General features: G+C 41.3%; 2 protein-coding genes across 4 annotated transcripts in view; one reads left to right on the top strand and one right to left on the bottom strand.

The window, feature by feature from the left end:
* Positions 1-4,989: 4,989 nt before the first annotated feature.
* Positions 4,990-11,898, top strand: lhfpl5a (LHFPL tetraspan subfamily member 5a). Its single transcript, XM_039796940.1, has 4 exons — positions 4,990-5,721; positions 8,677-8,787; positions 8,939-9,061; positions 10,941-11,898. The coding sequence occupies exons 1-4, from the start codon at positions 5,319-5,321 to the stop codon at positions 10,949-10,951; spliced, it is 648 nt and encodes a 215-aa protein (XP_039652874.1). The 5' UTR covers positions 4,990-5,318; the 3' UTR covers positions 10,952-11,898.
* srpk1b (SRSF protein kinase 1b) overlaps positions 11,642-26,036 on the bottom strand; it is a 32,920-nt gene continuing 18,525 nt past the window's right edge. For all 3 annotated transcript variants that reach the window (XM_039796936.1, XM_039796934.1, XM_039796937.1), the window contains 14 exons: positions 23,415-23,542; positions 20,812-20,920; positions 20,339-20,426; positions 20,134-20,221; positions 18,901-19,007; positions 18,444-18,609; positions 17,690-17,715; positions 17,343-17,568; positions 16,730-17,158; positions 15,780-15,874; positions 15,511-15,618; positions 14,355-14,424; positions 13,437-13,529; positions 11,642-13,169 (listed from right to left, as the gene is read on the bottom strand). In XM_039796936.1, the coding sequence (XP_039652870.1) occupies positions 12,985-13,169; positions 13,437-13,529; positions 14,355-14,424; positions 15,511-15,618; positions 15,780-15,874; positions 16,730-17,158; positions 17,343-17,568; positions 17,690-17,715; positions 18,444-18,609; positions 18,901-19,007; positions 20,134-20,221; positions 20,339-20,426; positions 20,812-20,920; positions 23,415-23,542 (1,918 nt within the window). In that variant the 3' untranslated portion in view covers positions 11,642-12,984. The remainder of the gene's footprint in view (positions 13,170-13,436; positions 13,530-14,354; positions 14,425-15,510; positions 15,619-15,779; positions 15,875-16,729; positions 17,159-17,342; positions 17,569-17,689; positions 17,716-18,443; positions 18,610-18,900; positions 19,008-20,133; positions 20,222-20,338; positions 20,427-20,811; positions 20,921-23,414; positions 23,543-26,036) is intronic.

Here is a 26,036-nt window from a genome sequence, read left to right as displayed (position 1 = left end):
TAGTACAGTGAACTCATTATCCGATTTGAAATGATCCGAGCTTTGTGACATGGTGCATTATCCTGCTGGAAGTAGCCATCAGAGGATTGGTACATGGTGGTCATAAAGGGATGGACAGGGTCAGAAACAACGCTCAGGTAGGCTGTGGCATTTAAACGATGCCAAACTGGTACTAAGGGACCTAAAGTGTGCCAGAAAACATCCCCCACACCATTACATCACCACCACCAGCCTGCCCAGTGGTAACAAGACACGACGGATCCATGTTCTCATTCTGTTTACGCCAAATTCTGACTCTACCATCCGAATGTCTCAACAGAAATCGAGACTCATCAGACCAGGCAACATTTTTACAGTTTTCAACGGTCCGATTTTGGTGAGCTCGTGCAAATTGTTGCCTAATTTTCCTATTTTTAGTGGAGATGAGTGGTACCCGGTGGGGTCTTCTGCTGGTGTAGCCCATCCGCCTCAAGGTTGTTTGTGTTGTGGCTTCACAAATGCTTTGCTGCTTACCTCGGTTGTAACGAGTGGTTATTTGAGTCAAAGTTGATCTTCTATCAGCTGGAATCAGTCGGACCATTCTCCTCTGACCTCTAGCATCAACAAGGCATTTTTGTCCCCCAGGACTGCAACATCCTGGATGTTTTTCCTTTTCCAGACCATTCTTTGTAAACCCTAGAAATGTGTGTGCGTGAAAATCCCAGTAAGCAGATTGTGAAATACTCAGACCAGCCCGTCTGGCACCAACAACCATGCCACGCTCAAAGTTGCTTAGATCACCTTTCTTTCCCATTCTGACATTCAGTTTGGAGTTCAGGAGATTGTCTAGACCTGGACCACACCCCTAAATGCATTGAAGCAGCTGCTATGTGATTGGTTGATTAGATAATTGCATTAACGAGAAATCTTACAGGTGTTCCTAATAATCCTTTAGGTGAGTGTATTGTGTCATGCATGCCAAGAGTTACATAATAAGATTAATACCATATTAATCTTCTTATTTAACTCTCAGCAAGAAAGTGAACAAGTTTATTTCCCAAAAATGTTAACTAATGTTTTAACCTAAAATACTATTATTTGTTTTGTTTTTTTACTTTGTTTATTGGGTTTTGCATGAACATACAATAGTCATCAGATCATTTATCAAACTGGAAAGGTATATAATCACTTTATTTATTTTTTTTTTTTTTTAACAAAGACATTGTAAAATATTTAATTGACGTGACCTTTAAAAAATATAAACATGCACTGCTCTTTTCTCACAGCTACTACTCATCAGTTAAGAAAATCACCTCCAGGAAAACAACATTTAAATAAAGATACAACGGTGGTGAGCGATCAGTAATGGGTCCTGAACACAATCCCCTGTAGAGCAGACCTACATTCTAGCTTCCTTCCCCAGGGCACGTGCTGACCCACACTATGCTCCGTTTCTTGCCTAGGCTCTGATGCTGTCTGCTGGGCTGTGATCGGGCGGCGGCTGGGGTGGAGGCTGGCTCATAGTGGCTGCTGCAGCCTCGGGGGTTTCAGAGAGGTAGTGACACTCACTCAGTGCTGCATCACAGGGCATGAGGCCAGTATGTGCGTGTGGGTGTGTGCGCGCGTGTGTGTGTGCGCGATGAGAGGAGTGGTTGTTCTTCGGCCCCCTGACCCAAGCCCATTGCATGCTGTTACTTACACATTTAAAAAAGACTAATCGAGTCCATCTGTGACAGTTGACCCCACACCTCCCAACACTCCAGGAACAAACTGCCCCAACTACTTCAAACATTAAAAAATATGCACGATACTCTGCATTACACGATACTCAAAAGTTTGGTATCCATTATATACACACTCAAAGTACATCAGGATGGAACATATTACCCATAATACCTATTTGAATGTGTTTAACAATGCACAGGACTAAAAGTCTTCCAAATTTTGGAATTCAGGAATAACATCCACTTCCTGAAACCAGAATTTGAACCAAAATCTGACTGATTTGAATGGTTCATGAAGCTGGTTTCACTCAGTCATTATTGTAGCAACCTGTCATTAAATTAGTATCATTACCAAATTATCTGTTACTTACATCAGCCTCTAAAGAAGGCAGGCAGGCAGAAGGGGACTGGAAGAGTTGCTGAAATGTGCTCTCAGATTCAATAGGTTCATCACAAACACAACTTCCACTTCAGGCAAAATGGAAGATTATGCTGAATTCGTCCCGAAGCCACAGAACCAGAGCTTCATTGGTAACTTTAAAAACATGTTTTTTTTATTTCAATACTTTCTGTGTGCACCTTCTGTTAAAAAGACTGTTTCTGTGGTAAAAATAGATTTATTTTCTTGCTCGTGATTTGCCGTCTTTTCACGGTTATGGAACATTATAGTAAAACACATATGCACAAGAAAAGCATTAAATCCCAGCATCCCACAAAGACACACACACACACACACACACACACACACACACACACACACACACACACACACACACACACACACACACACACACACACACACACACTTCTGTATCAGAAAATTGGATAGCTGCTCTCGAATAAGTTGATTATAAACAACCTCCCTTTCACTCTGGGGCGGTATCATTTAATAAAGCTAAGTGCATTGACACGCCAGCGCCCACACTCATACACACACGTGTGCACACACACACACACACACACACACACACACACACACACACACACACACACACACACACACACACACACACACACACACACACACACACACACACACACACACACACACACACACACACACCGCTGCAGGTCTATATATCAACTTATTACATGTACCAGATCAACTGTAAGAAAACAATATTAAGAGGGACTTAAAATATGAGTAACCAAACATGCCTCAGGGTAAATAATGGATTCTATAGGTCAAACAATCAGGCTCTAAGAATATTACATTATTCAGTCAGCAAGGAGCTTTGTGCACCCAAGTATTGGTTGATTAGGATCTAAAAAGGTCAAATATGTCAGCATTAGGCATGTGAAAGGGCTTCTTTAAGATCAGTACATTCATGTGTTGTTGCAGCGCAGCAGTATGTGGGCCAACACTGAGAACAACATTGTGGAACGGACATGGAAAAACACTGTGACAATGTAATGTGTTACGTTAGCCTACAGATATCAGCACAACTTTACTTTTGTTGTGTGGGAAATGTATTGTGGAAATAACTGCATTTACAGCCCATGTGTGACTGTAACAAAGCACCACCACAAACATGCATTTTTACTTGCTTTGTCTGACCTAATTTAATGCTGCTTGAATAAATTTAGCATTTGTGAGATATCATTTTGAACAGGACACCACACACATTTTGTACAAATAGGTCAATACACAGCATAACGGTACACAGCATAACAGTACACAGCATAACAGAAAAGACAAGAAAGTGGAACATCCCCTTACACTAGGCTTATAGGCCACTACATTTCAGAAGAGAAATTCTGTTTACTATATTTATTTGAGAGCTATAGTTAATAGTCACTTAGCAGATTTTACTAGAAAACAAATCATCAGCTTATTAAATATAATATCATAGTTTTAACTACCCAATAAAGGGTTACAATTAGCACCTCGACCAGCTACAACATTTAAGTGCTTACACACATGCATCAGCAATAATATTAATTACTAATAAAATTACACTCTGAAAGGGGGCAGCATGTATAACAATCAGTATTTTTACTTTTGACACCTAAGTAGTTACTGTACGGCAAAAAAAAAGAATAGAAAAAAAAAAAAGAATATTTCTTCCACCACTTAACCAGTACGACTTTGACACCTACCCTCAACACCACCACCATCCTCCTAACATACAAAACTCCTGTGGTGTTCAATGGAAACATGTCTGGCCTGTTTGGTAGAGGTACAAGGTTCCAATATGGCCAGTTTCCTTTAGATTTTGGATTTGGGACTTGTTTAACCCTTGTGTTGTCCTCGGGTCAAATTGACCCATTTTCAAAGTTTCTATATTATAAATTTGGGTATTGGGTTAACAATAATAAAATGACAATAATTGCAAAAAAGAGCGACAAAAATGTCGTGAAATGCAACAAGTGTCGAAAAAAAAATGATCATTTAACATTTTGACCCAAAAAAAAAAAAAAAAAAAAAAGGTGAATGGTCGATGGGAAGACAATACAAGGGCTAAAGAGTGATTTGGGGCAAAATGGGTGGTGATGCAGTTACACTGAAGCTCTGTAGCTCCATCTAGTGAAAGATGGTAGTACATGTTACTCAGACCCTCCCACTGTATCATATACAGTCATTGGTCTCTTTCCATCACTGGCTCAGTCTTTACTTTTGACCGAAAGGGTTCACATTTCTTAAATCATTACATACCTACAGTACATGGAAAGAGTTGGTGGTTGATGCTGTAACTGTTCTGTCATGTTCGAATCATACTGGCTGTGAAGAGATCCTTTCTTCACACGATTGGTGGGGGGACAAAATCCAGTCCTCTGAATCGTGAACCAAAAAAAAAATCCATATCAAATCGTGACATTTTCTGTATGGTGCACCCCTACTTTCTGACTCATTATGGACAGGAGGAACAATTACATATGTGTTAACCCTTGTGTTGTCTTCCCGTCAACCTTGAAAAAACTTTTGACGCCTTTTTTTTTTTTTCACAGTTTGTTTTTGCTTTTTCCAACGTTTTAAAATTGTAATTTTTTTCTTCTTTACATTTTCAGCGCTTATTTCTACGTCCCATATTTTCTGATATAAAACAAAAATTTAAAACGGGTCAATTTGACCCTAAGTCAACACAAGTTAAGTCTTGACACAATTAAAATATTAACCTTCACAATGTTTAAAATATACACATTAAAACATGAAACTAGAAGTAGGTCTGACCCCAATGCTGCATTATGGTTTCTTATCTGAACGAATATTTTATGTAGCCTAAACTAAAAAAAAAAACGAATGAAATCAAATAGAGGAAAGTGATTACGGCCTATGCCCTTAAGAGTGAAAGGAGACTTGCCTTGCTTGCCACGTGTGTTACTCTATTCTGCGGATCCTTTAACCATGAATCATTCATTAGGCCTACCTGAGACCCGCAGCCTTACCTGGAGAGGAAACACTTTGGAGACTGATGACTTGTGGTGACATGTGTAATGTGAAGTTATCAGCAGATAAACGTCTTGAGCATACGGTCATAATTGATCCGGGAAACTAAAGGCGGCTCCTGTTCATTCTAACAGGTTTAAATAGAAGAAAGAAAATTCAAGAAGAAGAATATTTTTCTCCTCTTTTGAGACCATCCAAGAGACATTTAAGAAGCCCTCCCTGTCGCCATGCTCCCGGCTCAGGAGGCCGCTAAAATCTACCACACCAACTACGTGCGTAACGCTCGGGCCGTGGGTGTGCTGTGGACGGTTTTCACCATCACGTTCTCCGTAATCACCGTGGTGGTGTTCATCCAGCCGTACTGGATCGGGGACAGCGTCAACACGCCGCAGGCCGGATATTTCGGCCTCTTCCACTACTGCATCGGGAACGCGCTCACCTCGGAGCTCACCTGCAAAGGGAGCGCGCTGGACTTCGGCTCCATCCCGTCCGGCGCCTTCAAGACGGCCATGTTCTTCGTGGGGATCTCCATGCTGCTGGTGGTGGGCAGCATCGTCTGCTTCAGCCTCTTCTTCTTCTGCAACGCGGGGAGCGTCTACAAGATCTGCGCGTGGATGCAGCTGGCCTCCAGTGAGCACCAGGGTTGCCAGTTTGTAGCTGCACACGTAGACGTTTCTACAAAACAGTTCCTGGCAGTTAATAGGAGTCATATAAAAACATACATTTAGTTTTACATAAAGCCTATTACATTAGCATTATAATCCTACAGTAGGCTATTAGATCTTGTAGGCTATATTAAATATGTAATATACAAAACAGAGCTCAGTACAAAAATATGTAAAAATACATCAACTGTGTACTTGTTACAAAGTATTCTTACAAAGTATGGGTTGCATCAGTGTAAGGGCAGAATTTGGGGTTCAGCATTGGGGGGGGGGGTGTTGAGATCCCCACTTTTGAGCAAAATTGACATTTTGAATGTCAAACACTTAATTTCCTGCATTCTGGTGATTTCTTTTTTCTGCAACAATTTGCCTTTTCTGCAGCAATTTATGGTGCAAATGTCTTTTATATAAAGAAAATTATAATAGGTTGTTGGGGTGGGTTGCACCGGTCAGTTTTGATTATGGGGGGGGGGGGTAGCCCCCCATCCCCCCCCCGTAAACTATGCCTATGCATCAGTGTCTGGGTATATTCCTATGTTTATGTTCATGTCTGCACACCCAGCACACTAGTGAGGACCTTCTCATACCACATTAGTTTAACACTTCCAGCGTTGGCATTGTGCTTAATTTTACCCCCACACCATGGATCCAAACTAATATCAGTTTCTAAGTTTAAAAGGAGTTGTTCATTCAGCTCTCTATCAATCAAACAAGTCTTGAATTACTTTACAGACATAAACTGGAAAACCTTACTGGTTCTAACTAACAAATGAGCAATGACGCATCAATGTGAATATGAATGGAAACATTGGTGTTCAGACCTAAGCCGCAAATCTCACACTGTAGAAATACTTTTTCACAAGTAAAAGTATTATTCCTTAACAATTTATTGTCTTAAAACACATTTTGTTTTTTAAAATTCCCATCTGAAAAGTAAAAAGGAGCTGTCCGTTAAACGCTGTGGAGTAAAAAGTACAAGATTTTCCTCTGAAATGTGGTGGAGTTGAAGTTTAAAGCAGCATGAAATGGAAATACTCGGTGTACATACTTTCTTTCCACCACTGGGTAGAAAGACACAACAGCAAACCACACCAGATCTCAGGACACTTGGCCCCACTAATTGCAGGAAGTTATAAGCTGGCCACACTAATATACAGAGAGAAAAGAGGACTATGTTCAGGCCTCATACAGAAATACAAGAAAACTCAAGGTAATGCAGAAACACAATACAAGCTTTGTCTTGTAAAATAGTCGGTAGATTAAAATAGAAGGAGAAAGACCACGTCTAAAAAGAAGATTTAAACTGGCAACTACAGTGCAACATTTCAGTAGTTTCCTTTACCAGACGCACACACTGACAGAAGTGGAACATGATTCTGTTTTTGAAACATGAAGCAACTTGGGAACAGATGTTGCTGCAAGTGAAAGGACAAACCTGTAATGAGATTAACCTGGAGGTGTGCTGTTACACTTTCTCCTCTCCCTATTTTACACCTGGCTGTGTGTGTGTGTGTGTGTGTGTGTGTGTGTGTGTGTGTGTGTGTGTGTGTGTGTGTGTGTGTGTGTGTGTGTGTGTGTGTGTGTGTGTGTGTGTGTGTGCGCCAATGAATGCCATACTTTTTATGTCTGTACACACATACACAATATGCCTTTTTTTTATCTATTCAAGCCTCTGAATTAGTTACATCTATGTTTGCATATTACTCGCACAGAAGCTACCCGAGCCTCTAAATTAGTCTGAAAGGTTTACTTTTTTTACTTTAATACTAATAAATTATTTCCCTAAATTAGCCTAAGTGAAAGGATATTTGATGAGACTTATTCAGGACCAACTCAATATGTGAGGGGTTAACTAGCGACCGAAACAATATAAGTGAGGGGGAAATGTAAAACAAAAGCTGATGAGAAGTTGCAGTTTAACAATTATCTATCTTGAAATTAGGCAAGAGACTTGAGAAAGTGATCATGAGAAGTTTGAGAAAGTGAAAGTGTGCGTTCGTGTGCTAACGTTTCACCTCGTCACCTGATAGTTCACGTGGCTCTACATGGTGAGGTGAGACTGCACGAGGGCGGCTGTCTTTCTGCAGAGTCAATAATGGATGAACAAGATCATCTTTCTGAAGACGAGATGCTCGGCAGTTGCTAGGCAACGTGTGTGTGTGTGTGTGTGTGTGTGTTGTCGTTTCAGCATTGGAGGTGGAGAAGGTGGTCGTGCATTGAACAGTATTTTACTATTATAGTTGGTTGAGGAGAAGCTAACTTTTAACTGTTTATATAGGAATGCAAACTAATGATTATCATTATGGATTAATCTGCTGATTATTTTCTCAATTACTGTAATTGATTGATTGTTTGGTTTCTAAACCTTCTGAAAATAGTGAGAAATTACCCAGAACCAAAAGTTACACCTCCACAATGTCTGTTTTGTCCAATAAACACTCCAAACCTCTTAATTCATAAAAGATAAATTGAAATTATTAAAAGGAAGAGCAGTAAATCCTTACATCTGAGAAGCTGGAACCATGAAATGTTTGGCATTTTTACATGTAAAATGACTAAATGGTTGCCAGTTAATTGTTTCGGCTCTATTTGTATGTACTGTTGGGAAGTTGTTTCATAAGCTCTTCATATGTTTTGCATGCAAAAATCTTAATTTGTTAAAAAGTAGTAACTAAAGCGGTCAGATAAATGTGCAATAAAAGGTGCAGCATTTAAGTAGATTACAAAGTGGCATGAAAAGAAAGTATCTCAAATTTGTACTTGAGTAAATGTACAATTTGTAAATGTAAGATTCCAAAGGTTTCCCACATCAAAATGTGCCAAAGTTTGTGCATTCGAATAAATGGCTAAGAGTGACTGTTGATGTTGAAGTACCTGATTTTAAACCCAAATTCCTCGTCCTTTGCCTCCCCTCTCTTAGGCACATGCATGGTGATTGGCTGTTATCTTCCTGGGGGCTTTGCCCCCCCGGAAAAAATGCTGTGCGGGCCCGCGAACAACACACACCCCCCCCCCGGGCATTGCTGTATGATCTATCTTACCGCTAGGAAATAGAGAAGAGAAAGAAACGTGTGTGTGCGGACCCCCACAAAAAAACCCCCCGGCACGGTGCGGTTTTTTTGGGCGGGGGGGGGGGGGGGGGGGGGGGGGGGGGGGGGGGGGGGGGGCGCCCCCGGGGGGGGGCTGGGCCTACATCCTGGCCATCATCAGCATTATGGACTCGCTAGTCCTGTCCTTCCTGGCCTTCAGCCTGGGCAACCGGCAGGACAAGCTTCTGCCAGAGGACTTCCAGGTGGAGGAGAAAGGTACCAGAGTGAAGAAAAAATGGTGGGCTGGGAGAGGAAGACATCCTGGATGAGGATATTTAGCTGGAGAGAAGAACAAGAGAAAGTTTTAATTGTGAGGCAAAGATGCAAGAGGAAGGATAAAAGGTGGATAACAGGGAGCTAGCAAGGGCCAAGGGGAAGGTTAAAGGCTTCAGAGGGTCTGGTGTAAGAGTGTGTTGAGAGCTGGAGGGAAAATGGAAAGAGGTTGAGCAGAGGCTGGGCTGCCTCGAAATTTCACTCTCCGTATAAGTGATGAATCACTGAGGTCGGGTTAAACTGAGAAAAAAATGGATGGCAATGTTGTCCAGTCCACTGCTTTGGTGCACACTGAAATATCTCCGCAACTATTGAGTGGATTGCCATGAAACTTTGTACAGACACGCATGGTTCCCAGAGGATGGATCCTACTGACTTTGGTCATCCTCCGACACCAGCAGGTCAAAGTTTTCACTTATTCAGTGAAATATCTTAAAGGTCCCATGGCATGAAAATTTCACTTTATGAGTTTTTTTTTTAACATTAATATGCGTTCCCCCAGCCTGCCTATGGTCCCCCAGTGGCTAGAAATGGTGATAGGTATAAACCGAGCCCTGGGTATCCTGCTCTGCCTTTGAGAAAATGAAAGCTCAGATGGGCCGATCTGGAATCTTCTCCTTATGAGGTCATAAGGAGCAAGGTTACCTCCCCTTTCTCTGCTTTGTCCGCCCAGAGAATTTGGCCCACCCATGAGAGAGAGACATCATGGCTTTCGAGCAAAATGGCAGTTGGTCAAGGCCCCCCCTTTCCCTCCTCCTCAATATCTACAGAAACAGAAATGGCACATTCTGAGGAAAGCTCATTGTGGGACTGGCTCTAGTGGCTGTAATTCTGCACCAAGGCTGAATTTCGGGAAAGAGACTTCAGATACAGTATTAGGGGACCACTAAGGCCTATATAAAAGAGACTTCAGATACAGTATTAGGGGACCACTAAGGCCTATATAAAAGAGACTTCAGATACAGTATTATGGGACCACTAAGGCCTATATAAAAGAGACTTCAGATACAGTATTAGGGGACCACTAAGGCCTATATAAAAGAGACTTCAGATACAGTATTAGGGGACCACTAAGGCCTATATAAAAGAGACTTCAGATACAGTATTAGGGGACCACTAAGGCCTATATAAAAGAGACTTCAGATACAGTATTAGGGGACCACTAAGGCCTATATAAAAGAGACTTCAGATACAGTATTAGGGGACCACTAAGGCCTATATAAAAGAGACTTCAGATACAGTATTATGGGACCACTAAGGCCTATATAAAAGCATCCAAAGAGCACCATGTCATGGGACGTTTAACATCTACCTGATGGGTGCTTCCTAGAATGGTTTTTAATGACTCAGGTGATCCCTTTACTTTTCCTCCAGAGCCACCGTGATTTTTTTTTTTTATTGAAATGTCTCAACAACTATTGGATGGATTGCCATTGATGTTCCCAAGAGGATGAACAGTAATACCTGCGATCCCCTGACCTTTCATCTATTCTGGGGCCATCAATAGATCAAAATTAGTATTTGTCCAATACAATTAACATTCCCATCAGCCTCAGCTGTATTTTGTGTCGAGTGCTACTTAGCTAATTCATGAATGCTAAACTAAGATGGGAACATTGTCACTGCATGTTTGCGTGCTGATGTGAGCATCAGCTCAAAGCGGCTTTAGTACATCCTCACAAAGCCACTAGAAGGGCTGTCGACTCTCTTATTGTATAGTAGGTGTTAAAATCCAGCTGAGCTACTGACAGATATCTATCAGTGTCTGAACTGACAGTTACAGTAAATCTCTTTTCAGTAACGTTTTCTTTCTCAATTACAGATAACGCCTAGGCCCCCCGTGGACAACGGAGGGAAGAGATGGACGAGGCTTTACGAGCAGCACTGCCGACTCTAAGGATTTATATGTATTCCAAGGCTTCGGGACATAATTAAAATCGGGGAAAAAAAATAACTACAAGAAGTTCATTCTGTCCTTGAAATTGTGCCAGCTAATCAACAGACTTTGAAAACATGGGAAGAGTCACTGTCCACCTCCCGCTCAGAGTTTAGGATTTGTAGCGGATTGCTATTGTATTTTGGACTAAAACAAGTGAATGAACATGCTGAGCAGAGCAGCTCCTTGTTACTTTGGGGAGAGAGAGAGAGTTGTCATAAATGCTAAGCAGACTGCCCTAAGTGACGCTGTTTATTTCAGTGCCAGAAAGTGTTTATCTAAACATGTTAAATTTTAATCACAGAACAGGTGTTCATCATTTGACATGCAAACTAATAACTGATGCATTTAAGGAGCATTTGGAGAGATTTTGGTTAGACATCCTAATAAAATATGCTTCCGGATCGGTTAGTACTCACTGAAAATAAAATCTGATCCCACTCTACTGCATCTGCCCTCTGGAGGTCCTGATGATGAATTAGGTTAATGATGATGTGTTTTAATACAGAATCTTTGGGGATTTATCTATTTATATGTCAGAGAATGGAGACTTATGAGGCAAATACAATTTAGTAAGGTTTTGAAAATTTTTTATTTATTACCTACAGAAAAAAATTAACAATCAAATGAAGAGCGGAGACATGAACAGAAGGCGAGGAGACTGTATAAAAACGAGCAAAATGGTTTTGAGGGGATACAAAGCATTATTACAGCATTTGTTTTTGGTACAATCCATTTTCAAATCCAACACCTCCATATACAGTGGAAACACTTGAAGTTTCAGTTAATACAACTGGAAATCACCTGAACATTCAAGGAATTTCTAATAAGTAAAAAAAAAAAAGAAAGCTCAAACCTTTCAGCTTGTGCCTTCACCTTCCATTGCTGACAGTAAGGTGAAGGCTTACTGTGCAAAGCTTTGGCTGCATCGAGGGAGACTAGAGGCTGACTCTTTGGTGCACTGCACACTGGACGTGGATCCACATATAGTTTGATTTGACTGTAAATGTGGGAAACGTTGTATGAAGCCTTTCTTAACATGCAAGAAGTGATCCAGGTATGAAACGGCACAAAGTTGTCCACTCGTGCATGAAGTAGGAAAGGAATCTGAACGTTTTTCACATCATTTTGTGTATACAAGTGCTTTTTTAAAAAGACAGGAATGCTGAAAAATGTAAAGATTAGAGTTTTGTTTTCCTGAAAAATAGTGTGAGTCTCTCAGTCACCAGACCTTGACATTCATGCTTTCTGATCATGTAGTTCCACCTGTATACAAATGTACAAAAGTTGTTTAGGATAAAGCCAACTTGACGGCGCTAAGAACGTTTCTCGTCTTTCATCGTGGCGGTTAGCATTAATAATTCGGGGCACTTTGCACACATTTGACAGCCTAAGGCGTAAAAGCTGGCACCACTAACATGACTAGCAAAGAAATATCTGGCTTATTATTGACCTTAACGATAACAGTATGTGGTTTTGATGGCAATCTTTATGTTTTTGTCAACATCCTACCTTCTTCTGCATTTGTAGACAAGTGCAACCTTCTTTTCCAGTCCATTATCTATAACTAAAAATACAGAGAATGATGTGCTGCAGAGAAAGAGCTGGAGTCAGGAAAAGAAACGAGAGCAAGGTCAATAAGTCCTATACAGCCATTAGAAAAAGAGCCATACATACAGGAAGAAGAGTTCACTCTATGCCCACAGTGTAAACCAAAACGGGTCAAAGACTCAGTAGCAGTCTCTTTTTATCGTACTCATGAAAGTGTGTGTGGGAAGCCTCTGAGCCATGACAGGAGGATGCCGGCACGATGCAGTCACAGGGTCTTGCAGACGTTAATGTGTTAGTTTACTCTATGTTTTCAAGCCCAGGAACTTCAAACCTAATGTATCCTTTCACAATATGAGGGTGGAGGTGTGCATGCCGGCCTCTAGGATGTGAGCCATGGATGGGAGAGGCACTGGGCCGCGGTGGCCCTCCTTTCGGGGACAAGGTCCAGCATGGGCAGCAGGAACGTGCTGAAGGTGTGGGCCTCGTCTTTGGACCACTCGTACTTTTCTACCAACACGTCGCATAAACCCCACGGCTTCAGCCTGGTGATGTGACGCAGGTCGCCTGTGAGAAAATATAGGGTGCGCAATTACGGTTTGATACAAATAATGTGTGTTTTTGGTAGCCATAAATCCACTGCACCACCTCTATGAACTGGAAATAGCTGCTATAAAAATGTAATTAGCAAGTTCTGCCCACAAACAGAGCAGATGGCTGATCCCTTGAGCCGTCAGGTGGCCGTCTGAAATAGAAACTTCTGCGCCAAATACCTGAGCATATTTTAAGGATGAACTGGATTTAGCTACAGCAGACAGCCGGTGGCGTGTTTACCTTTCTTGGTGAAAAACTCCTTGGAGTATTTGCCTGCCAAGATCAGCTTCCGAGGAACTTTACCAAGCAGCTCAATGATCAGCGCTATGTGATCTACAGGAAGGCAGAGAAACACACAAACAGCTGATAAAGCACTCAGGCAAACAGAACCGTTTTAAGTAATGTCTGAAGTACTGGAGACAGGTAGAAATGTACACCATTAAGGACGGTTACACACTGGATGCGTGGCGTGAGCGTGTGAGCTGCGTGGCGTGTCCGTTTATATTTCGGCTCCCATGTTAACAGATTAGAGCTTACACACTGCCTGCGTGACACGCACGTCTCAGGCGCAGCTTGAGCCGCGCCGAAAATGTGTGCCTGCTAGAAAATAGAACCAACGCCTATTTTTCACGCGACAAGCAAGCGTGTTGGAAGCGTTTCCAGGCAAAATATAATAGGAAAAGATGTTTATATGTCATTTAGACACAAATACATATTAATAAATGACATGTTGATGTTTGAACGACTCTAGGTTTTGATATAAATGCAGATATATAAATGTAATTTATAAAAAAAAACAAAAATATTGATTTTCTAATATTGCAGAACGAAATATTCTGTAGCCTATTTCGCCGTCAATACTGCCGACGTTGTCTTTGCTGTAATGAAATCAGTATATATTTATGTTTAACATGGTATTTCATTTTATCAATGGGAAACATACGTGTGTCCAGACAAGGCTAGCAGCAGCACCGCGTCAGACATGTTTCTCGTGTGTAAAGACGTAGAAAACAGAAACGCCACGCAGGCAGTGTGTAACCGGCCTAAGGCTACAACTTCCCATGTGAACCTGGCATTCACACTCATCGCAGCGTGCCTTGTCTAATATAAACAATCTTCTAGTTAAAGGCTGGCGTCTCAGGGGAAGCAGACACTGACCTTCATCTCTGGAGTAGTCTTCTCCAGAGTGGGGTTCAAACAGATAATCTCCAGTAGCGAGCTCGAAGGCCTGAAGAGAAAAACACACACATTAACTCAATAACTGGTAGATGGATGGCTTTAATCAAATGCATATAATCATTAGTGTGGTCAATGAGGTCAAGATCTGGATTCCCTGACTTCTGTTGTTTTCCTTTATCTTAAAGCATGCGAGTGTGTGTCAGTGTTGTCACCAAAACATAAAAAAAAAAGGCTTTGCAAATGTTTTATGGTGTAGGACAACATGTTTGTACGTTCTGAAGGATACACGAATGCGAAAATGCGAAAGGCGGAGCAGTATGTCCTGTATGTCCCTTACCGGCTAACGTATTTCAAGATGGCGCATGAATATGGTAGCCTTGTGAGACCGTCCTGATCTCGCGAGCTGCAGTTTTACACTCGCAGATCAGTCTGGCATCTTGAGATAGAGAAAATTTGGAGCCGTTCGCCAAGCGACCGACCAATCAGCGTTGGTTTTGAGGCGGGTGTAGGTGTGACGCGACGAGAGGCCACCGTTCAGTCTAAACAACACGGCAGCTTCCACCGATGAGATGAGCGTAGCTATCGCGCAAGTTTTATCCAAATTAGAAAGTATTCCTTCATTGAAAGAAGAGCAAAAAACGGCAACGGAGGCTTTTCTATGATGAAAAGATGTTTTTGCTCTTCTCCCGACAGGTTTCTGCAAGAGTTTGATCTGATTGGTTGATTTGGCCCGTCTATCACCAACATAGGTGGTGATAGACAGATGGTTTATCCGATCAGCTAACCAGTATTTTCGCCCCATCCCAAAAGTTCTCAAACGGAAAGTTCCCAGATGGATATGGCGAGCAAATGCGAAGCGATCCATCTGGCGGAGTCAGGTTATGAATATGGAGCGTCTACCCCAGTTCATGCAAGTGTAAATGTAAAATGTCAAGCCAAAAGGAATACTTGGAATTGATGGTGGTGGTAAATATTCATGAAAAAGGACAAGTTTGTGAACGGGCTACACACATTTTGATAATGAACAACTAAACACGTTACACACTGGACCTTTACAGAGTAAGTGTAATGACATTGACAATTGCTCATAGCTCTGCAGGTGCTCTGAGTGTTTGTGACTGCGTGTCTGTTTTACCATGCAGGCTGTGCTCCAGATGTCTGCTGGTGTACTGTAGCCGGCTCCTGTCAGCACCTCCAGAGAACGATACTGCCGCGTCTGGATGTCGTCTGTGAAATGTTTGTTCTGCGAGAAGAAGAGGGGAATAATTGAGCCCGGTGTTTACCAAGATTTAAAAAAGGTCAGATTTAAAGCACAGGTAAACTTGTCTGCCAACAAACCCTTCAAGAGTGCAATAAGAGTCCCTCATTGAATAATAAAAAGCTCTAATGTAAATCTGCACTCACCACCCAGCAGGCGTTGCCGAGGTCAGCAATTTTAACCTGCAGCTTGTCAGCGTTAAGAGGGTCCAAGGGGTTTACTAACATGTTGCCTGATGCTCCTGTTAAAGAGAAGAGAGGAGAGGGAGACAGGGACAGAGGAGGGTGACGTAGTGAAGCAGGGAGAAGAATGGCAGAAAATATTTAGACACACAGGAGATGACCGAGAGAATCCAAGATGGCAGAAAGCTCATAACTGCACTGGGTCCTTCCAACAATTGAGAAGAACACTCCCAGGATCATAATAAATATGACAAACCTTTTTAACCCAAAGTCTGGGTTTGCATTTTGTTGCCACATTCAAACTCAAGAGTGGAGGCTGCTACTGTAGCATGTAGCTTTATTATGGCTCACATTGCAGTGTATCCTCTAGGTAATTGCTTATCAGAAGTGGTTAGTGATGTGCCGGGATAATTCATATGTATTAGCCTAACTAGCACTGATCTAGTCTGCTCATTTCCAGCTCTAACTGAAAACGGTTCCGCCCACGCCTACTCCTGTGCCACTCCAGTTCAAACTATTGTGAAGGTTTTTTTTTTCTCTTTGTAATGCACGTGCGCTAATGTGCTATTTGACAATCACGTGGTGTTAAATGTGATATGAGAAGTGTGAAAATGTACTGTATATTCCACAACAAAACAGTTTGTATAATTCAGTGCAAAGTGTGTGATCTCACACACACACACACACACACACACACACACACACACACACACACACACACACACAATGCTGTATAAAATTATGTATATCCAACATATTTTCATTTTAAGTGATTTCATATCCAGAACACCAGAGCATACTCAATATGAAATATTCACTGCAAGCTTCATATGGCTTCATTAAAGTGCTGGAACCAGAAGACACACAATGTATATAATGCATCATCATACAGTGTGTGAACAAGTTTAACTAACCATCCTGGCTGTCTACTTCTTCATCCCCTCTTTTGGTCTCCCCCTGAGTGTCCATCTTATCCTCCTTCTTCTTCTCCTCATCGTCGTCGTCTCCCTCCTTCAGCTCCACCGTGACAGAGTCTGGGCTGAGAGAGGCAGGGAGCGGCAGCAGGGCCGCGGCCCCGAGTGAACCGTTACAGGTCTGTTGCTCTTCTTTGTTACTTAATGAGCCCTGGGTCTCAGTGTTGCTCTCTGGCTGGTTTGCGTTCTGTTGGTCCTCCTGCTCCTCTGTCGTCTGCTTGGTCCCTTGTGCCTCGAGCTGGGTCTCCCTTTCCGGTGTGGAAGCGTGGCCGTTGCAGTTCACCTCCATCCCATTCTCCTCCTCGGCCGCATTCTCTCTCCGCTCATTTACCTCTGGTATCTGCTGGGGTTGCTCATCAGGAGTCGAGTCTGTGGTGAAACACACAGTGTGGATTCTTTAGCTCTTTAAACTGCCTATAAATGACCTATAACTGACTGACGCTTATTTCAGATGCCACATGCCATTGGACATCCCATCTATTCAGATTTTATAAAAACCATAAACATTTTAACTGAAAAATTATCCGCTGTCCTCCACCTCAGTCTCACTTACCTGTGATAGTATGGTTAGCAATGTCTTGCAGCGTGGCAGACATGGAGAGGGTGGCTGTGGAAGTTGTATCTTCGGTGGTCTCTGTTGTCGTCTCCTCATCCTCCTCCTCCTCTTCTCCTTCAGCTGCTCCTCCCTCCATCTCCTGGATCCTCTTCTCCAGCATCTCTGCCTGCTTCCTCTGCTTCTTCTTCATCTTCTTCTTTTTGTTCTTTGACATTTTGGCCATCTTGGGAAAGAGAACAAGAGGAGAGGATCAAATCTTATTTGTATCCCGACTTGACTTGTATTCTGCTCCGAGGTCCTCAGATGACTAGATCTGGTAAAAATAAAAATAAATAAAAACTTACTGGTTTGGGTACTGGGGCTGTACTCACTGTAGGGAACAGGAAAATAATCAGAGGATTGCATTAGTGAACGACATATGTGGCATATGCTTCGCCTCTCTATAATTAGTATTCGGAGCGGGTTGCTGAGTTGATTCACACCAAGCTGTACTAATAGACTGCCTCTGCAGCGGCACAAGGCTCAGCACGAGTCACACACTCCTCTGAGCAAGACGGTAATTTTCATAACCAATCCACTGGTGACTCATACTGACACACGGCTTAACGCTCCGTTTTTATTAGAAACTTCATAGTTTTTCACGTCTCAGACACCGACAGAAACACAGAGACACACACACACACACACACACACACACACACACACACACACACACACACACACACACACACACACACACACACACACACACACACACACACACACACACACACACACACACACACACACACACACACGAGGATTATAACAGTGCTGGAAAATCAGTCTTCCACATTTATGGCCGGTTTTCGCCTCTTTACAATACAATCGTCAAACTAATCCAATTAAAAACTAATACCTAATCAATGATATGTCCTGCTTAAGTAGTATCAGTTACGGAACACCAATCACACCAAATAAGTAACACGTCAGTCAAACAGTGAAAGGCACTGGACCTGCTGATGAATCTTAACAGCAAATTCCCCGTTGTCTCAGCAACATGCCGATCAAACCACACAAGTTGCTTAGTGGAGTGCTGAGGAAAAGAAAGGCTGTGACCTGCAGAACCCGAGGGAGGTGCCGCGCCAGTCTTCTGCCACTGCGTAGCTTCAGCCGCCATTTTCTTGATGTAGGGCTCGTTGACGGTCAGCAGGATGTTCTCCGGTTTGATGTCTGTGTGGATGATCTTACACTTTGTGTGAAGGTAATCTAAACCCTGAAGAACCTGCAGTGCAGAAAAGTCAGAGTGTCAAAATGAAGGATGTTAGGTAGTAAAGGTGAATGTCGATCACTGAGAACGGTAAAATACATAATTCTCGACCAATCTTAAAACATGAATAACTCAAATACTTCTGAGGTGTCTCCTGATTTGTAAAGAACTGGTAACTGTCTCAGGAAGACACACTATTTGTTTTCTTTTTGCCAAAAAATAAAAAAATAAAAAAAATAAAAGTCTTGTTAATAAAGATAACAAGAGATAAGGGATATTTTAAAGACAAATTGAGCTGTACAGTACCTGTCGTATGATGCTTTTAACACAGGGCAGGGGCAGGCCTTGGTAATTCGACTTGATGATCCACTTCAGAAGGTGATAACCCAGCACCTCAAATACCATGCACACATCTGAAGAAATATAAGGTCAAGGACTAATAGAACAACTTCTAAAATCTACAGTGGACCTAAGCCAATACAATTTATAATATCACACATATAAACATAACTACACATTTCTATTGATCAAACAGCAGATATTTTCCATTTTCTGAGGGAAAGTACACAAACTTGTATTTGAGAAATATAACTATATTTCTCACCAGCCGAGCTCGACACTGATTTGACAACAAAAAAAACTTCGATAAAATTATGTCAATGAGTCTTTCTACACACACACATAATTGCCCCGTACATACTTGGACTTCAATGACCTTTCTAGGTTTTGAAAAATCTTTCAGTATATACCACAAACGTCCAGAGGATGTCTGGGGATGTCTGGGCCTGAGGGCACAGCTGTAGACTGGGTGGCGTGCGAGAGACAGGGATGGAGCCAGTGTTGGTGCATTGGGGACTGGGACGCTTCAAGGCATGCCAAAGCACACAGCTAGCCGACGTCAGATGAACATCTGTGAACCCCGATTAGCAGGGCAGAGTGTGAATCTGGGGGTGTAATGAAATTGCTGGAGACTTTATGTTGCCAAATGACTGGCACTCAAATTGCATCTTGTCACTGCTGTTAGCATTCAAACTCAATAATTATGGTAGAACTCTGGCTAAGATATGTTCATCTTTAAAAGTAATGCAGACAAATGTGGCCTTCAAGCACTAAATTAATGTCTGGCCTGAGGTGATGCAGTCTTACCCTTGGCTGTTGAACACTAAAGTAGCTATTTGGCCTGGAATGATAGTAATCAGTATATCCAAGCCATCACACTGAGACAACAGTGGAAGGGAAGAGAACATAGAAGAATGTCAAGCATTTAAATTGCTGTTGTTGCACTGTTCATCGAACTATAGCACCGGAAAAACATTCTATAATCTTTTGGCTGACACAGTCAGAAAACTGGTCAGTATGCACCATTCACAGTTCATCTTATAAAACATGCAAACAACAACCTGAAACTTGATCAAACGTGGACAATGATATTGTCTGTATTGCTTTATCCATCATTCATACTCAGCCAGTCTGATTAGATGTGGGGCAAAGTGAGATCTGTATTTTACAAAACACATGAAAGTTAACAACAAAGGATACGAGTGCCATTTATGCCAGAAATTTTGAAGTCGTCTAGAAGCTGCACCACTTTCTCTCTGCTGGGGTCACTGGGATCTGTGTTTCTCACCTGGAAAACACAACACACACACACACACACACACACACGCACACACGTTGTGGGCACTGAAATCACCGGAGTGAAAATATTTATGTCATGGTGACTGATGGTGACTGTGTGCCTTACAGATTTGAGCAGCTTGATCTCATCCAGAGCTGTCTCTGTGTAATGTTCAGCACTTTTTACAACCTTCATGGCCACAAAGCGCTTCTCCCTGAAAAACACACACACACAAAATCAGCGATTTAACTCATCACAACCAAATAAACATATTTTGAAATACATATCAATTAATAACAATTACAGTAACATTAAACCTCTCATGCATATATCCATAAAACTTCTAATGTCCAACAACATTATTAAACTAAAAAAAGGCACCAGGACTTTAATAGAGCCTATAACCATGATTTATTATAGGCCCATGATACTCAATATGTGCTGCTCAGGGTTACAGAAACAGCATATACTCTATAAATATCACATATATAGGCAGCATCATGGCGGAAATTCCTGTCCCTCACGGTTGACCATTACATACTTCTGCACACAGCACTCCATAGCTACTGTTCAGAGATCCCGACAGGGGCAAAACTTACTGGATGTCCCAGGCCAGCCACACAGTGGAGAAATGCCCCCAGCCCAGCTTACGGATCACATGGTATCTCCCGTGGAACAGATCTCCAATCTTCACATGGTGATATCCACCTGACCAAAGAAAGATGCAGATACACTCAAACCATGTTGTTCAATTATTGTATGTTGAGTGTATGTGTATTCACATGAATCAAAGTCTGGGTGCAAGTGGATTTGAAAAACAATTTAAAAAAAGTATATGTATATATATATATATGTATGTATGTATGTATGTATATATGTATGTATATGTATATATATATGTATGTATATATATATATATATATATATATATATATATATATATATATATACACACACACACACACAACAACAGGCCAAAAGTTTGGACACACCTTCTCATTCAATGAGTTTCCTTTTTATTTTCATGACTATTTACATTTTAGATTCTCACTGAAGGCATCAAAACTATGAATTAACACATATGGAATTATGTACTTAACAAAAAAGTGTGAAATAACTGAAAACATGTCTTATATTTTAGATTCTTCAAAGTAGCCACCCTTTGCTTTTTTTGATAACTCTGCAAACCCTTGGTGTTCTCTCAATGAGCTTCATGAGGTAGTCACCTGAAATGGTTTTCACTTCACAGGTGTGCTTTGTCAGGGTTAATTAGTGGAATTTTTTCCCTTGTTAATAAAAGAGCAAAGGGTGGCTACTAGGGATGGGCGATATTGCCTAAAATCCATATTGCGATATACATTGCAGCCTCTTGCGATAACGATATATATCGCGATATATAAATTATAATAGAACCATTTCAGACCAGGTTACATAGACCATAAGGAAAACCAAACTGCTAAATGTATTTTTTTTTTTTTTTTTAAGAGAAAGAAACATAGTATGTAGTTTTGAGAAGATTTATTGTTCAAAACTGTAATTATACAACATAATGTTGCAGATAAATAAAATTCAAGTACACTAGTTGCAGAGACTTTGACAAAGAAAAAGCTTAAAGTATTGGGTGTCTTCTCTTTAGTGCAAACCATTCTAAAAGGCACTACACTTAGTTAGTTTAATACACTTAGTAAGTTTAAGTCCTTGGTTCTTAAATGCCACCCAAGATGCAGAGAACAGGACAAACTGGTGTCTGTTTAGTTAAGGAACAGACACTGTACTGAAAATACTTTCAGTATTAGGCAACAGATACTTTAAATAAAAACATATTTCAAACAAAGGTTCTTACCTGCAGCCATGCATTTGAACACGAACACAAACACACACACACACACACACACACACACACACACACACACACACACGAACACACACACACGTCGGGACTTTTCCCGGTGGGCCGGTCTGATAATAGTTATACATTGCAAGTTGTTAGCAACACCATCCATCGGCCTGGCGCTGCTGCCTGCTGGTCAAACTGTGCAGCCTCTGCTCAACCCGTACAGCAGGGGCCGTAAACGTCCCGGTAAATGTTTTGGTCCCACTCCGCTGCACACACACGCACACACGGTTGTATGTTCAGCGGGGAAGTACAACGTCTGCAAACACCGGCTGCCAAGATTCCAATTGTCCGTTATATAGTGAATGGTCAGGCTGGTGAAAGGCTCCGTGGTACGGCTCGACCACAGCTCCGTTGTAGCGGCTTAAATCCAAACCAAGTCCAAATAATGGATGTTGCACCGGTCTTTTTCACCAGCTCCTTGTTTCGCTTTTAGTCATGTTTACTCAAGATGACGATGACGCGTTGCAGCCGGTTGCAGCTCGTGGCTCTAAACTTCGCGGGTAGATTGCGTCATCAACATGAATTATCGCGATAGAGATTTAAATTTATATTGCACTATCGTAGGCCAATTTTGAAATCGTTTATATTGCATATCGTCTATATCGCCCATCCCTAGTGGCTACTTTGAAGAATCTAAAATATAAGACATGTTTTCAGTTATTTCACACTTTTTTGTTAAGTACATCATTCCATATGTGTTCATTCATAGTTTTGATGCCTTCAGTGAGAATCTACAATGTAAATAGTCATGAAAATAAAAAGGAAACGCATTGAATGAGAAGGTGTGTCCAAACTTTTGGCCTGTACTGTCTGTGGGCTCAAATGCAGTACTGTCTTCAATCTGTCTTCAATCAGCTTCAATGTGCTGTAGAATGTTGGATTTTAGAAATGATCTGTGTAGTGGGTGTGGCCTCAATAGCCCTGCAGTAGGCTAAGTAGTAGCCCAAACCATTGACCTTTAGCTTAACATATGAAGGTAGCTAGCATGCTGCCTTTGATTTACTATGGTTATATGCATGCTAAGCTAACCATCAGCGCTGTCTATTGTTTCCAGCCTATCAAGAACAAGTGGGCTATACAATTAACACACATAGGTTAATAGCAAGGGGTTATGTATTACACCCCCCCCCCCACCCAAAAATAAGTAAATGTTGGCAAGTATGTAGCAGCCTATGCCGATTACTGCGTGCGTGCATGTCATTGACAAATATAGTGAGGACATTCAACTGAAGTTGCATTAAATCAGGTTGTTTTAACCAAGATTATGCTGCAAGATGGGTTTTTTTCCAACCACACACCACCTACCCCTGCAGTAGTCGTTGGGGTCCTCCTGCTCATCGTCATCAGAGCCCAGGATCTCCTCATCCTGCTCTGGGAGTGGAGAGTCTGCCTGGCCCGGCTGAGAACCACCTCCACGACCGTGAGGCTCTGGTCTGAGTGAGGACGACAAACGGAGAGAGGGGGGGCGGTAAGGGACAGAAGACAGAGAGAGAAATGGAAGTGTAGTTTCCATAATATGTTATTTTCAGGCAAGACATTAAATGAACATGCTTACAGTGTGGTCACCCACCGAAAGTAATATAGTGGATTATTTCACCAAAAGTACAAGTAAGCAAAGATCAGAGCCTGTTTAATATTTCAGCGACAAGTTAGAACAGTCATGTAAGCACAAAGGGACAGAGAAGAAAGCAGCTAGAATTAATAACAGGCCAAAAATAAAAGCTAATATACAGTAATTACAGCAACAATGTATAGGCATAAACATCTAAAAATCAAGTTAAAGGCACTTATTCCTTGTTGTGTTGTCATGTTAAGATATTTCAAGCAACTTCAAGAGTACAACTGCAGAAAATCTTTAATACATTTTTTCAATTGATATCTCCTCTATGTTGAGAATTAAAACTCATTTTAGCAATTACAAAAAATGGGAGCTTGCACTAAAAGAGCAAAAAGTGGACTCAGTAAAAGAACACTTAACACTTCTCCCTCTGATTGTAGAGCATTTAAGCAAATATACTAATGATATATATCTCTCACACACACACACACACACACACACACACACACACACACACACACACACACACACACACAATTACAGACAGAATACCAGCTGAGATCAGCTACATGTTTTTTTTTTTTTTTAAATCAGGGCAGCAGTTTTCAGATTACATTATGTCCTTACATAATTGTAAAAGGGTTCTCCAATGTTTCCTCAGTTAGCCTTTTAAAATAATATCAGATTTGTAAACAGAATGTGCCTTTGGAACATTGGATGAATGGTACCCCCACACCCCCACACTTGAGACGCACATTAAAAGCACATTTCTGGAGTGGAATTTGAATTAATTTAAAACAGCGTGGATGAGTACGATAGTGTCAATTTGACAGAAGTGAGGAAAAAGTGCATTTTAAAGCTCAAGAATCTATATGGTCAGTCAGCTACACAATAAGTACCAACGGCTGGGTAGGAAGTACAGGACTTCTTCGACCAAGACCTAATATTATTAAAGATTAATTGTTTTGTTGAATAACTGATGATTGCACAATGCTTAAATATGCATGTTGTGTTGTGTGAATCTGAACAAAGTGGAATGAATTATTAAGTTGTTCATATACTAGGACAGCTCATTGGAGAGTAACAGAAACCATGTTTCTGTCCATGAAAATAATCACACACAGGATTCAAGTTAGAAGTCAAACAAGTAAAACAAGAGGCCCCTGCAGATGGCAACGGTGCCTGGTGGTAACCACGTCCAGTGCTCCGGAGGAGAGCATCCGGCTTCTCAAACTATTCACTGGGAACACTGCATACGCTCCCTGAGTCCGTTATTAAAGCATGCCATGAGGGACACAGAGTCAAATTATTGTCACACATCATTTCTTCCTTGTTTTGTTATCTATTAAGTAAATTACTTCTTTTTTTTTTTTTACTTTTTGTTTTGTTTCACGAAATAGATTTTTGTTCGTTTGTTATACCAAATATTCTCTTGGTGCTGTCCATGGTGCTGAAAGAAGAGACTGCACAATCACTAGCCAAGTTTCCATCCACTTGTCAATCGAATTATCTGAAGTTCGGTAAAAAAAACTCATGCGAATAAAGCTGGTGAAAGTGTGTTTCCATCAAACAGCTTTAAAGCGAATAAAAACCTGTGCGTAATGACGTCACATGCTGTTTTGCGATTAAATTGGTATATCGAATTGATTTGAGACATTTTATGGTGTTTCCATTCATTTTTGCACTGAATCGCACAAGATTCAAGCGAACTTTTGCGAACAAAGTTTTGCTAGAAAAAGTAGTTGTTAATATTAGAAGCCAAGCTATAGCCTAAGCTCCGATGGATCTGATCCAGCTCATCAAAAAGGTGGAACTTGCCTTATATTTTCCCTCCGGCACCGCTGCGAGACAACTCTCTTTTTTGAGCCGTGTATCGCTGTTTGAGCGCCTTCCATTTACTCCGCAGGACGTCCCACAGCTTGTCGTAAGGGACATTCTAAAACGCTTAACGTGAAAAAGCTTAACGTGGTTTAATGTATCTAAACAACGATCAGTCATCACCAGATGTATCGTGGTCATATCTTGTCATGAACACTTAAGCCTGTCAAAAAAACTAAATCCAAATCCAACGATTATAAGTTATCTCACGTTAATGTGTCAGATAACGTCCATAATAATTGGACTTTGTGTTAGATTATTTGACAGTTTTCCGTGGTTATGATGGGTAATATGAGAGAGAAATTTGGTGATGATTGATCATTGTTTAGGTACATTCAACCACGTAAGCTTTTTCCATAGGCTCTGCATAAACGCTTAATGTCAGATAATGTCCATAATAATTGGACTTTGGGTTCGAGTTTTTTACAGTTTTCAGTGGTTATGAGGAGCAATATGAGAGAGAAATTTGGTAATCACTGATCATTGTTTAG

This window comes from Perca fluviatilis, chromosome 4 (genome assembly GCF_010015445.1).
Source record: "Perca fluviatilis chromosome 4, GENO_Pfluv_1.0, whole genome shotgun sequence".
NCBI lineage: Eukaryota > Metazoa > Chordata > Actinopteri > Perciformes > Percidae > Perca > Perca fluviatilis.
This window is presented reverse-complemented; position numbering and strand designations above follow the sequence as displayed.